At 45.0% G+C, this 12,448-nt stretch overlaps 1 protein-coding gene across 1 annotated transcript in view; it reads right to left on the bottom strand.

Annotated features, from left to right (window-relative positions):
- Positions 1-12,448, bottom strand: part of Pde3a (phosphodiesterase 3A) — a 127,311-nt gene that overhangs the window by 23,148 nt on the left and 91,715 nt on the right. The window contains 4 exon segments of the mRNA XM_070011655.1: positions 147-232; positions 3,722-3,941; positions 9,325-9,449; positions 12,029-12,186. Coding sequence (XP_069867756.1) covers positions 147-232; positions 3,722-3,941; positions 9,325-9,449; positions 12,029-12,186 — 589 coding nt within the window.

Below are 12,448 nucleotides of genomic sequence, written 5' to 3'. Positions count from 1 at the left end.
CATGAGCTTCTTGGCTCAAGGTTAACACTCTACTGCTTGAGCCACAGATCCACTAATTCAGGAAGATGGTTGACTTTGGCTATTCAGGAAGAAGCGAAAGGAGAAGCATTGCGATTATGCAGAGTGGAATAAAGGTTTAGGGTTACCTGTCCTGTTCGGGGTCCGGGGGGCTCCCCTGTCTGGTTCTACGGCTTCTCCAGCAGTGCTCTTTTGGGAATACGGTCTACCACAACTGAGAAATATTAGAAATAAAATGTTATTTTTTTGTCCAGTGCTGGGACTTGAACTCAGGGCCTGGGCGCTGTCCCTGAGCTCTTCCACTCAAGGCTGGCGCTCTACCACTTGAGCCACAGCGCCACTTCCAGTTTTCTAGTGTTTCGTTGGAGATAAAAGAGTCTCACGGGCTTTCCTGCCTGGACTGGCTTTGAACCAGGATCCTCAGATCTCAGCCTCCTGAGTAGCTGGGATGACAGGTGGGAGCCAACAGTGCCGGGCCATAGTTAAACCTTCAGGAACATTGTGAAGGAGCAGAACTGTGGGATTGAGCGGGAATAATTCTGACTGTAGAAAACTGGGTCAGTGGGTCATTTCCAGTGGCGTTAGAGATGGATACAGGCTTTGGGGATGCAGGTTTTTCATTTTCGTTGTTGATTTGTTGAATGAATGAATGAATGAATTCATTCATTCATTCATTTTGTCAGTCATGGGGCTTGAACTCTGGGCCTGGGCGCTGTCCCTCAGCTCTTCAGCTCAAGGCTGGCGCTCTACCACTTGAACCACAGCACCACTTCTGGTTTTCTGAGTGGAGATCAGAGTCTCACGGACTTTCCTGCCCGGGCTGGCTTTGAACCCTGATCCTCAGATCTCAGCCTCTTGAGTAGCGTGAGCCACCGGCGCAGCACCAGCTATTTATTCTTTTTTTTTTTATCAACAGGGAAGATGGTTGATAATTAAAAAGAGCCAGCCCCTAAAGCCAGGCTGCATTTCAAGCCTGTGTGGCCATTTCAATGATTGGATTTTAATGCGTCTTTGGGCTACTAGATGCTTTTGTTGGGCCTGACTTTGTAAGAAAAGAACACAAAGGATCTCAGAGGAACTTATTATCATTCTTTCCCTCTCATCTGTTTGCCATTTAGCTATAGCCCATCTACCCGGAGACGGGAAGAACCGAGTTTCATATCCAAAATGTTTCATTATTTGGTTCTCACAGTGCTATTGGTCTGCGCATGTCATTGGGTAAAAAGCCTTTTCCGGCTGGAAAAGAAAATATCTTTATACAATGTGAATTTATCTTTCAGCCATTTCCCCCCCCACACACACACGTAAGCAGAGAAACATAACCCGTGTGAATTATTCCTAAGGGTAACTAAAATCCCATCATTTTGTCTCAGGGATGCCAACAAGAATAACAGAAGGCAAAAGAAACTTCCTGCAAACACCGGTGGAGTCTGGCTTTATTAGTGTGAACACATTTTTTTTTTCAGGGACTAGTTAAATGAGGAACTATTCTTTGCCAAAACAAAAACAAAAGAAGAAGAAGAAGAAGAAAAAAAGAAAACTCTTGTTGCAAAGAGACTGGGATTTCATGCCAAGTGCAAGTTCAGCGCCCCAGTGCGTCAAGTTCAAGTTCAATGCCAAGGTCTGAGCTGGGACCGCCCCGAGCCGCAGTGTGGTGGCTCTGTGTCTCAGGCAGAGTCTGGGCTCCCTGGGTGGCTGACTCACAGTGAATAATAAAACCTGGGTTGAATTATAGATGTATGAAGCCCAAGCAATAAAACACCCACTCCTGGATTTATACCCAGCAGCAACCCGAGTGGACTTCAGTGAAATCCCTCCATGTCTGTGTGTGTGTGTGTGTGTGTGTTCCTCTGAAAGTTCTTGTATAAAAAATCCCATTACATTCATCCTGCTATACACACACACACACACACACTCACACTCTCTCTCTCTCTCTCTCTCTCTCTCTCTCACACACACACACACACACACACATTAGCTATAAGGAGAAATCCAAAAATAAAAATGAAATAAAATATGGAGGGACAGAAGGGGAAACCAAGGCAGCCGAGGTCCTCACTGGACACCCGGTGGAGAATGAAGTCTACCACCCGTGGGTGGGGACGGGAGGGAAAAATGGGGAGAGAGCGAGGGAAGGGGGGACAGGGTCCATAGAGAAATGCACTCGTGACCTGAATGATGCCACTGTCCCCCCTCTGCCCGTCACCTTTGCAATCACAATAAAAATTTTTGATGAAATAAAATTAAGCTTAAAAAGTGAAAGAACTACAAGTGACCTCAAATAAACTGTAAAATAAAACCTCAAAAGCTGTAAAATGACATAAAACAAAATTTCAGATAAAAAGTTTTAAAACTATAAAAAAATTTAAAATAAGTAATCTACTATAAGATAAAATAAAGGCCGGGTACCAGTGGCTCCCGCCTGTCATCCCAGCTACTCAGGAGGCTGAGATCTGAGGATCACGGTTCAAAGCCAGCCCGGGCAGGAAAGTCCGTGAGACTCTGATCTCCAATGAACCACCAGAAAACTGGAAGTGGCGCTGTGGCTCAAGTGGTAGAGCGCCAGCCTTGAGCAAAAGAGCACAGCAACAGTGCCCAGGCCCTGAGTTCAAGTTCCACGACTGACAAAAGAAGAAAGAAAGAAAGAAATATACGTGTAATGAAATAAAGGTAAAGGAAGGTAAAATAATGTTACAACAGAAAGTAAAATAAAGTAGCATGACATAAGGTAAAACAAAGTAAAGCAATGTAACAAACTAAAATAAATAAAATAGAATCACTTTTATAAAGCTGTCATGGGAGGCAACAGAATAGCCTTTGGAGAGGAGAATGATAGTGGACACCGCTTTCGTTATTATTATTGTTGTTGTTGTATAGGTGGTACTGAGGACTCGAACCCAGGGCTTCATGCATGTGAGGCCAGCACTCTACCACTGAGCCACCTGTCCAGCCCCACTCTGCTTTTGGATAAAGCGACAAGCGAAGTTGGTTTTCTATATAAAAATAATTTCAGGGGGGAAAAGAAGTTAAAAAAAAATAAAGATGAGCTGATAAATGACATTTAACTTCCACAAAGAGTTGTGGCTTGCATCTCAATTTTATGCATAGGGTCATAAAATCTCCACCTCTGTGAGCTCGTATTCCAGATCTGAATATCCACGCGTGACTAACATTCAGTGATCATCAGCAGGTTTAGGAAATACAGGAGACATCAGTGATTAGACTTGAAACGCTCCTTGTTACACACACACCAAAAAGTTCACTAAAATGAGCGGCTCAAGGCAGAGCTATGGGTGGAAAACAATAACAATTCTGGTTTTCTGGGTGTTCACTGGAGATCAGAGTCTCAGGGACTTTGCTGCCCGGGCTGGCTTTGAACCGTGATCCTCAGATCTCAGCCTCCTGAGTAGCTGGGATGATGGATGAAAGCATTCTCTAACACAACTAAGAATCGGGTGCCATCTTTAAAGATCAGTAGATACAGCTAGATGGCGTACAGTCTAACGTTTCTATTAACACTGAGGTACCAAAGTTTCCATCCTAGCCTGTTGAACCCAGGTCATGTACATTGCTCTTTCTCATTAACCAGAAGAGGGCGCTCACTCCCCACGCTGTGGAGAGGAAGGGTAGCCATGGCTGTAAGAGAAGCTGTTATTGTTTATTATCATGAAAGTCCAGTAAGTCAATAAACCATTTTCCTCACCTGCTACATATGACGGGTGGAGGCAGGGCTGGAGGGGACAGGTCGGGAGCACTCTGGGTGTAGGTTAAGGCTTTGTGAGGAGCTGGGCCTTGTTGGGCCCTGGTGTCTGCAGTTTCTGGAAATTGCTCTGCAGAAACTTTCCTCCCCGGGCTTGTTTCAGGCGTGCCCGGGACTGGAGAGGTGCAGGGCGATGGAAGGGGTGAGATCTTCGCCAGGGCACCTGAGCGAGAGAAGGAGTTATTATGTCACTGAAAGAAAAAGAAAGCCACAGGGGCTGTGGCTCACACCTGTCATCCCAGCTACTCAGGAGGCTGACGGGGTAGAGGATCGCGGTTTGAGGCCGGCCTGGGCCAGGAAAGTCTGTGAGACTCTCATCTCCACCAAAAAAAACTAATCCCCCCCCCAAAAAAATAAAATAACCCAGAGGTGGATCTGTGGCTCAAAATGCCAGCCTTGAGCACAAAGAAGCTCAGAGACAGCGCCCAGGCCCTGAGTTTAAGCCCCCCCCCCAACAAAATTCTGTTCAAATGTGCAGACATTTGCACTCCTTAGCAAAAGCACATGTATTTTGAAGACTCCCAAAAGACTACTGAAATGCAGTAACCGTAATTTGTGAGTAGCTAGGCTGACAGGTGTGAACCATGGGTGCCTTGCTGGCTATGGGTTCAGGTGGAAATATTGAATTGTGGTACTAAAGATACTACCATACAAACCTCTCCTCCAAAGCAGCCATGAGGAGGAGAAAACCACACACTTGAAGGCTGGAACTAAGGGAGAACCCCGCCATGCCCAGAGGTTCTATGTCTGCCATCAATCCCTTTTCTTGTCTTTTTCTTGTCCTTTCTCTCTCTCTCTCTCTCTCTTTTTTTTACTTCTTTTTTCTTTGCTTTTTATTTTCCTTTCCCTTTTCACTTCTCTTTTTCCCTCTTTTCTCTTTATTTCTTTTTATTCCCTTTTTTTTTTCCTTTTCATTTCTGGTAGTGCTAGTGCTTGAACTCTGGGATTTACACTTGTTAGGCAAATTCTCTACCCCTTGAGTCAGGCATCCAGGTATATTTTGGCTTTTAGTTTAATTTTCTAATAGAGGTCTTGATCTTGCCTAGGGCTCACCTTAGACAGCGATTCTCCTATCCCAGCCTCCTATGGAACTGGGATTATAGGAGTATGCCACCACACTTGGCTAGACCTCCATTTCCATTTACACTTTGACATTTTCTTTTTGGGTCACACAATTTAGGCAAGAGGACAGTGGAACATGAAGATATTCCACTATCTGCTCTGTGATTTCCAAGCTATGCCCTTGGCCCAATTTTGAGCTTCTTGGTTTTATCATGTAGTAAGCATTTTTTGGGGGTGGGGGTGTCGGTTATGGGACTTGAACTCAGGGCCTGGGCGCTGTCCCTGAGCTTCTTTTGCTCAAGGCTGGTGCTCTACCACTTTGAGCCACAGCTCCACTTCTGGTTTTCTGGTGGTTCATTGGAGATCAGAGTCTCATGGATTTTCCTGCCTGAGCTGGCTTTGAACCGCGATCCTCAGATCTCAGCCTCCTGGGTAGCTGGGATGACAGGCGTGAGCCACTAGTACCTAGCATCATTTTGTTTAGAAATGTTGTCTGATGTAACTGGAGAGACAAGACTACTAAAACAAAGTTCTTGAGTTTTCTTCTGCCTAGCCAAGGACAAGCTCCTCCCAAATTCCTAGTGTTCTAAATTAGCAATTTGCTGGCCTTGATTTTCCTTGTGTCTATGGTCATTAGAACAAAAGGAAGAATGGAAGAGGGACTATGTCAGCCTGGGGGAAGGTCTTTTCTTTTCTTTTTTTTTTTGTTTGGTCTGGTCGTGGGGCTTGAACTCAGGGCGTGGGCACTGTCCCTCAGCTCTTCAGCTCAAGGCTAGCACTCTACCACTTGAGCCACAGCGCCACTTCCAGCTTTTTTCTTTTTGCTTATGTGGTGCTGAGGAATCGAACCCAGGGCCTCATGCATGCAAGGCAAGCACTCTACCACTGAGCCACCTGCCCAGCCCAGGTCTTAACTTTCTTGAGCCTCAGTTTTCTGATCTGAACTTCCTTCTTGGCCAACAGAGGAACACAGATGCTGAGATTCAGAATTCTCTTGAATTACATATTATTCTCTCATATTTTAATCCTATCCTTAAATAAACCTTTGAAACATGACGTGCTGATCTAGAAAACAACATGCATACAATGTTTGTTTGGTTGACCCAAGATTCTCAAATTTATTTGTGTGCCACTTTTATGAGATTGCAGACTTTCTGACAGTTTTCTTTCTAGAATATATTGGTCATAAATTCCTTCACTGAAGATTTGGCCAGGGTCTGGCTTCTTGACATGTCTTAATTCATTCCTATTTTTACAAGATAGATTTGCTAAGAACAGAGCATTGGGCTGACTCATATTCACCCCGAACTTTGAAGAAAATATTCTTGTTGTTGTTGTTTTGGTTTTGGTCAGTTGTAAGGCTTGAACTCAGGGCCTGGGCGCTGTCCCTGAGCTCTTTCACTCAAGGCTGGCGCTCTACCACTTGAGCCACAGCGCCACTTCTAGCTTTTTGGTGGTTCAGGGGAGATCAGAGTCTCACGGACTTTCCTGCCCCGGGCTGGCTTTGAACCGTGATCCTCAGATCTCAGCCTCCTGAGCAGCTGGGATGACAGGTGTCCAGCATCTGGCCTCTTATTTCCAAAGAACCACCAGAAAACTGAGTGGATCTGTGGTTCAAAGCGGCAGAGCGCCAGCCTTCAGAGAGAGAGAGAAAACAAAACAAAACAAAACAAAACCAGGTCCTGAGTTCAAGCTCCATGACTGACAAACTTATTTTAAATAAAAATAATTAACATACTAATATCTCCATCCTTTTAGGGACCCACAAAGCATTTCATGGTTGCTGTTATTTTCTGTTCACTCGTAACTTAAGGGGCTTCTTAAACATGGATGATCGTGGTTGGGCGCCTCTAAGTTTGACTTGATCTGTTCAAAGCTCAGGGCTGGGCTGGCAAGATGGCTCAGTGGTAGAGTGCTCGCCTAGCATGCATGAAGCCCCGGGTTCGATTCCTCAGTACCACACATGCAGAAAAAGCCGGAAGTGGTGCTGTGGCTCAAGTGGTAGAGCGCCAGCCTTGAGCCAAAGAAGCTCAGGGACAGCGCCCAGGCCCTGAGTTCAAGTCCAAGGACTGGCAAAAAAACCCCAAAAAACAAAAAAACCAGGGCTGTCCATTCATGATGCTTTACTTCCATACTTACCTTCAGCAGAGACAGAATCCCACACGTCTGTGTGTCCCTCCTTCCCCACGCTCAGCCGTGTGACAATCCTCCCAGCAATCCCAGGGGCGTACTTCCTACCTTATCCTACTTTGCCTGACTCTAGAGAAAGTTCCATTCTATTCTTCAGTTCCCGGAGAACTTCTAAGTTGAATGAACATCGCCGAAACCAGGGGCCACCGGATTGGTGGCTGGGAAATCAGATCACCTCCTAAGGGCTTCTCTTAGCAATAGAATCGCAATCAAACTCCTACATCTTTGGGAGGAAATGTCTTCCTGGCCTCCACGGTTGAGATTTAAATCGAGGGTTTTGGGGAAGCAGTTATCTAGTGCAAAGCGAGTCATTAAAAGTAAAGAAAGTTCTGAGCCTTCTTATCTAGTTGGAATAAATCATGTCTCTTAAAATCCACAGTGTAGTCTGCTACCAGGAGCTCACATTTATTACCCTAGCTACTCAGGAGGCTGAGATCTGAGGATCATGGTTCAAGGCCAGCCTGGGCAGGAAAGTCTGTAAGACTCTGATCTCCCATGAACCACCAGAAAACTGGAAGTGGCGCTGTGGCTCAAGTGGTAGAGCACCAACCTTGAACAAAAAAGTTCAGGAACAGTGCCCAGGCCCCAAGTCTGAGCCCCAAGACCAACACACAGACACAAATACATTAACAGTGTATATTTCACAATAGTCTCTTGAAATGTTAATACAATGCAAGCCTTACTTAGAAATTCCTTGTAAAACTATCATCGCTATAAAGATTTCTACTGATGATGTTGCATTTGTACTAAACCCATGCTGGTTGGGAGAAGAAAAGCCAATAAAAACAATTAAAAAGTGAATAGAAAGGCTGAATAGAAAAGCTAAGATATGTCTGTGTGTGTGTGTGTGTGTGTGTGTGTGTTTTCAGAAGAACAAATGTTACCAAGGCAAAATACGTAGTTCTAAGGAATTTAGTTCTCAGAAAGGAAAGAATCTTAAAATCCTGCAAGTCTTTTTTCCCCCTTTCTGAACATTATTTACTGACTGTTGGCAATGAAGGAAGGCGAATGGGAGCTGGCCACTGGGGGGCTCCCGCCTGTCATCCCAGCTACTCAGGAGGCTGCGATCTGAGGATCACAGTTCAAAACCAGCCAGGGCAAGAAAGTCCATGTGACTCTTATCTCCAATTAGATCACAGAAAAAAAAGTCCCAAATGGAGCTGGGGTTCAAGCAGTAGAGATCTAGCCTTGAACTAAAGGAGGTCAGGGACAGTGCCTAGGCCCAGAGTTCAAGCCTTAGGATCAGCGAAAAATAGAAAGAAAAAAAAGGAAGGAAGGAAGGAAGGAAAGAAAGAAAGGAAGGAAGGAAGGAAGGAAGAAAGGAAGGAAGGAAAGAAAGGAAAGAAAGAAAGAAAGAAAGAAAGAAAGAAAGAAAGAAAGAAAGAAAGAAAGAAAAGAAAGGAAGGAAGGAAGGAAGGAAGGAAGGAAGGAAGGAAGGAAGGAAGGAAGAAAGGAAGGAAGGAAGGAAGGAAAGAAAGAAAGAAAGAAAGAAAGAAAGAAAGAACAAAGAAAAATATAAAGGAAGGAAGGAAGGAAGGAAGGAAAGAAAGAAAGGAAGGAAAGATAGATAGAAAGGAAAGAAGGAAGGAAGGAAGAAAGAAGGAAGGAAAGAAAGGAAAGAAAGATAAATAGAAAAGAAGAAAGAAAGAAAGAAAGGAAGGAAGGAAGGAAGGAAGGAAGGAAGGAAGGAAGGAAGGGAAAGAAAGAAAGAAAGAAAGAAAGAAAGAAAGAAAGAAAGGAAGGAAGGAAGGAAGGAAGGAAGGAAGGAAAGGAAGGAAGGAAGGAAGGAAGGAAGGAAGGAAAGAAAGAAAGAAAGAAAGAAAGAAAGAAAGAAAGAAAGAAAGAAAGAAAGAAGAAAGAAAAATAGAAAGGAAGGAAGGAAGAAAAATAGAAAGGAAGGAAGGAAGAAAGAAGGAAAGAAAGATAGGTAGATAGAAAAGAAGAAAGAAAGAAAGAAAGGGAAGGAAGGAAGGAAGGAAGGAGGAAGGAAGGAGGAAGGAAGGAAAGAAGGAAGGAAGGAAGGAAGGAAGAAAGAAAGAAAGAAAGAAAGAAAGAAAGAAAGAAAGAAAGAAAGAAAGAAAGAAAGCACCTAGCATTATGGCCAGAGCTTTTAGCAATTTCATAAGGTAATAACATTTTTTTTTTTTAATTAAGAGTTTGACCCATGATCCTCCGATCTCAGCCTCCTGAGCAGCTGGGATGACAGGCGGGAGCCACCAGCTCCTGGATCTGGTCTATTCTCATTCATCAACAGAAATACTGGCGACTTGATAACTCAGAGTTATGTCACTTACCTGGGCGATTTTGCTTTTTGCCCTTCACGTGATTCGCTGCAGGAACAGTGTAAGACGAAGTAAAGGATCTGCTTTTGCTGAGGGTCATGATCACGGGGTTATTCCAAGAGTCAGAGATAACGGCACTGCGAAGGTAAGTGTTGAAGAAAGAGAAAGAAATGCTTCATTTGTTCATGAACAGAGCTGACCAGAATCCATCTACCATTCACCAGACTGGATTTGCCCGTCTGAATAGTGTCTGGGCTTTATGGATAAAGTGTATTTGTTTAGAAGAACAGAATCATACCCTGATTCTACAACAGGATGGTATAACCAAATCACGCAAGAGACCTGTCAGCAAAGGAGGACATAGGACATTTCATTCATAAGAACCAAATCTATACTCCTTAGACTTCTGAAATCATGTTGCTATAGATTGTTCTAGAACAACCTCACAGATAACTGGCTCAGAAGTGGATGTGCTTACAGAATCATAAATGACATAATGTTTATACTTCAGTATTCTTTTTGTGTGTGTGTCGGTCGTGGGACTTGAACTCAGGGCCTGGGTGGGTGCTGTTCCCTGAGCTTTTCTTTGCTCAAGGCTGGTGCTCTATCACTTGAGCCACAACTCCATTTTTTAGTTTTCTGGTGGTTCATTGGAGATCAGAGTCTCATGGACTTTTCTGCCTGGGCTGGCTTTGAACCTCCATCCTCAGATCTCAGCCTCCTGAGTAGCTGGGATGACAGGCGGGAGCCACCAGTGCCCGGCTTCGGTATTCTTTATTGTGTATTGGTGGATCTATGTGCAAACGTTAATTCGGTTGTAAAACCACTCAAAGAGAAGAAAGACTTTGGTGCAGTATTTTCAGGCAACAGACTCCATTAGCTTATTATTTCTTTCCATTAGTGATAGCCAGGAAAGAAATCGATAACTCAATTATGGCCCCTTGTAAATACGTTAATGAGGAGTCTGGTACTAATGACATTTACCAGGACAAAGGTACCGGGCCATCATGCATGAAATTGGTTGTTGCTGTTTCTTCCATCAAAGTTGCTTAACTGTAAATAAATCTGGAATGAACAGATCTATAGAGGGTTGGGTTATGGAATGTTCTAGAAGTCAGGGAATTAACGGTGATAGGCATTTTGAAGGGGATTCCCAATCACTGTTTCTCCGTCTGCATTACCCAAATCATTCTAGGGGAAATCTGCAATGCTCTCAGTCTGATTTGGGTGAGAAAGGAATTTGGGGATTGTGATGTTCATCTTGGAGAGCTCCAGGAAAAAAATAATAATAATATTTGGTCTCTCTTTAGCTAACACCTGTGGGCCTCTCGAAATGTGGCTAAATTTGGTGCTGGGTAAGAATTTCCATTTCAAATCTATCATTTGTATGAATGTTAATGGAAACTTTGATCTTTCTCCAATCTGAGAGCGTCACCATAAGCAGGCTGGGCCCGAATGCTGTGTGAACGCTTTATTGTAGATAAATCTAAAATTGATGAAATTATAGGCTCACGGGTAGACAGACTGTCAGAGAAGCTGCATAATTATTGCAGTACCAGTTGGAGAGGTTCTGGAACCAAACTGGTTCTTTCCTGCAAGCGATGATGGAAATGCAGCGCTCAGATGCTACAGACTGAATTCTAAACAGAAGCACGTGCTGGTGTGGAATAAAAAGATACTCAGGGTCAGGACCTGGCTGGTGGCTCACGCCTGTCATCCCAGCTACTTGGGAGGCTGAGATCTAGAGGATCGTGGTTCAAAGCCAACCCTGTGAAGGAAAGTCTATGAGCCTCCAATGAACCACCAGAAAACCAGACGTGGCGCTGTGGCTCAAGTGGTAGAGCACCAGCCTTGAGTGAAAGAGCTCAGGGACAGCACCCAGGCTCTGAGTTCAAGCCTTACAACTGATTTTTTTTTTTTAAAGCTAAGTTGTCTTCAAAATGAATTCCCCATCTTCATAATGGTGGTGGTGGGGGGAAACCCTTTTTTATCACTTTTAGGATTTGCACTGGGTAATTTTTAGGGGGGGACAGTGGGAAAATCTGCAGCAGGCCAAGGCATCCACGAGTATTTTTAGAGGCTGAGTGGGCCACGCTTTTCCTTATCTCCCTGAAAAATATTTGAGGGCGAGGATTTATTTTTTAAGGCAGCGGAGCAAGATCCCTGACAGTTAAGCTCGTGAAATTTCTTGGTATTCTCTTCCTTGGGAGATTTCCATTTCAACCACCTCCTCTCCCCCATTTGATTTGAGAGACAAACAGTGAAGGGGTTGGGAATGAGATTTGAGGAGAAGTAACAAAGGGTAGCAGGAAGGAAGGAAGGAAGGAAGGAAGGAAGGAAGGAAGGAAGGAAGGAAGGAAGGAAGGAAGGAAGGAAGGAAGGTCTCATTTGGTGCCCAGGTCTTTTGGACTTTGATCCTCCTATTCATGCTGTCCTTTTGTTACAAACATGACAGGCCTGGACCACGGCACCCATTTTCTTATGTGTATTTCCAGCCCCTGCAGCCACAGATGGAGAGAATCTGGTGAGCTCTGTGTGGCCTGGGCTCACCTTGAACCCCAGATCCTCCAGTGGCTGGTATTACAGGCATGAGCTACCACGCTCGGCTGACCTCCGGTGGACTGGCCGCTGTCTGACCCTATGCCTTGTGGTAATAGTTCAAGGTGACTTTGGGGACGTGTTCTGGGTGTGGGGGTGGGATGAGGGGGAATCTGACCTGGGCGAAGAGGCTTCCTGCACCTTGGTGTTGCTGGTACCCGGGTCTCTCCGCACGGGGGCAGGCTCCAACGTGGGGAGGCCCGTGGCTGACGTGGTAGTCGTCCAGGTGGAGGACACTCTGCGCAGTAAGCCGGGGGGCAGACTCTTCCTCAGGCGCTAGGAGACAGCGTGCAGTTATTTTACTTTACTTATTTATTTTTGCCAGTCCTGGGACTTGAACTCAGGGCCTGGGCGCTGTCCCTGAGCAATTTCCCTCAAGGCTGGCGCTCTACCCCTCGAGCCACAGCTCCATTCCCAGTTTTCTGGTGGTTCCTTGGAGATCAGAGTCTCACGGACTTTCCTGCCCGGGCTGGCCTCGAACCGCGATCCTCTAGATCTCAGCCTCCCGAGGAGCTGGGATGACAGGCGGGAGCCAACC

The sequence above is a fragment of the Dipodomys merriami genome, unplaced genomic scaffold (genome assembly GCF_024711535.1).
Source record: "Dipodomys merriami isolate MVZ:Mamm:240054 unplaced genomic scaffold, mDipMer1.0.p SCAF_84, whole genome shotgun sequence".
Taxonomy (NCBI): Eukaryota; Metazoa; Chordata; class Mammalia; order Rodentia; family Heteromyidae; genus Dipodomys; species Dipodomys merriami.
The sequence above is the reverse complement of the archived record's forward strand: the minus strand, read 5'-3'. Positions and strand labels throughout refer to the sequence as shown.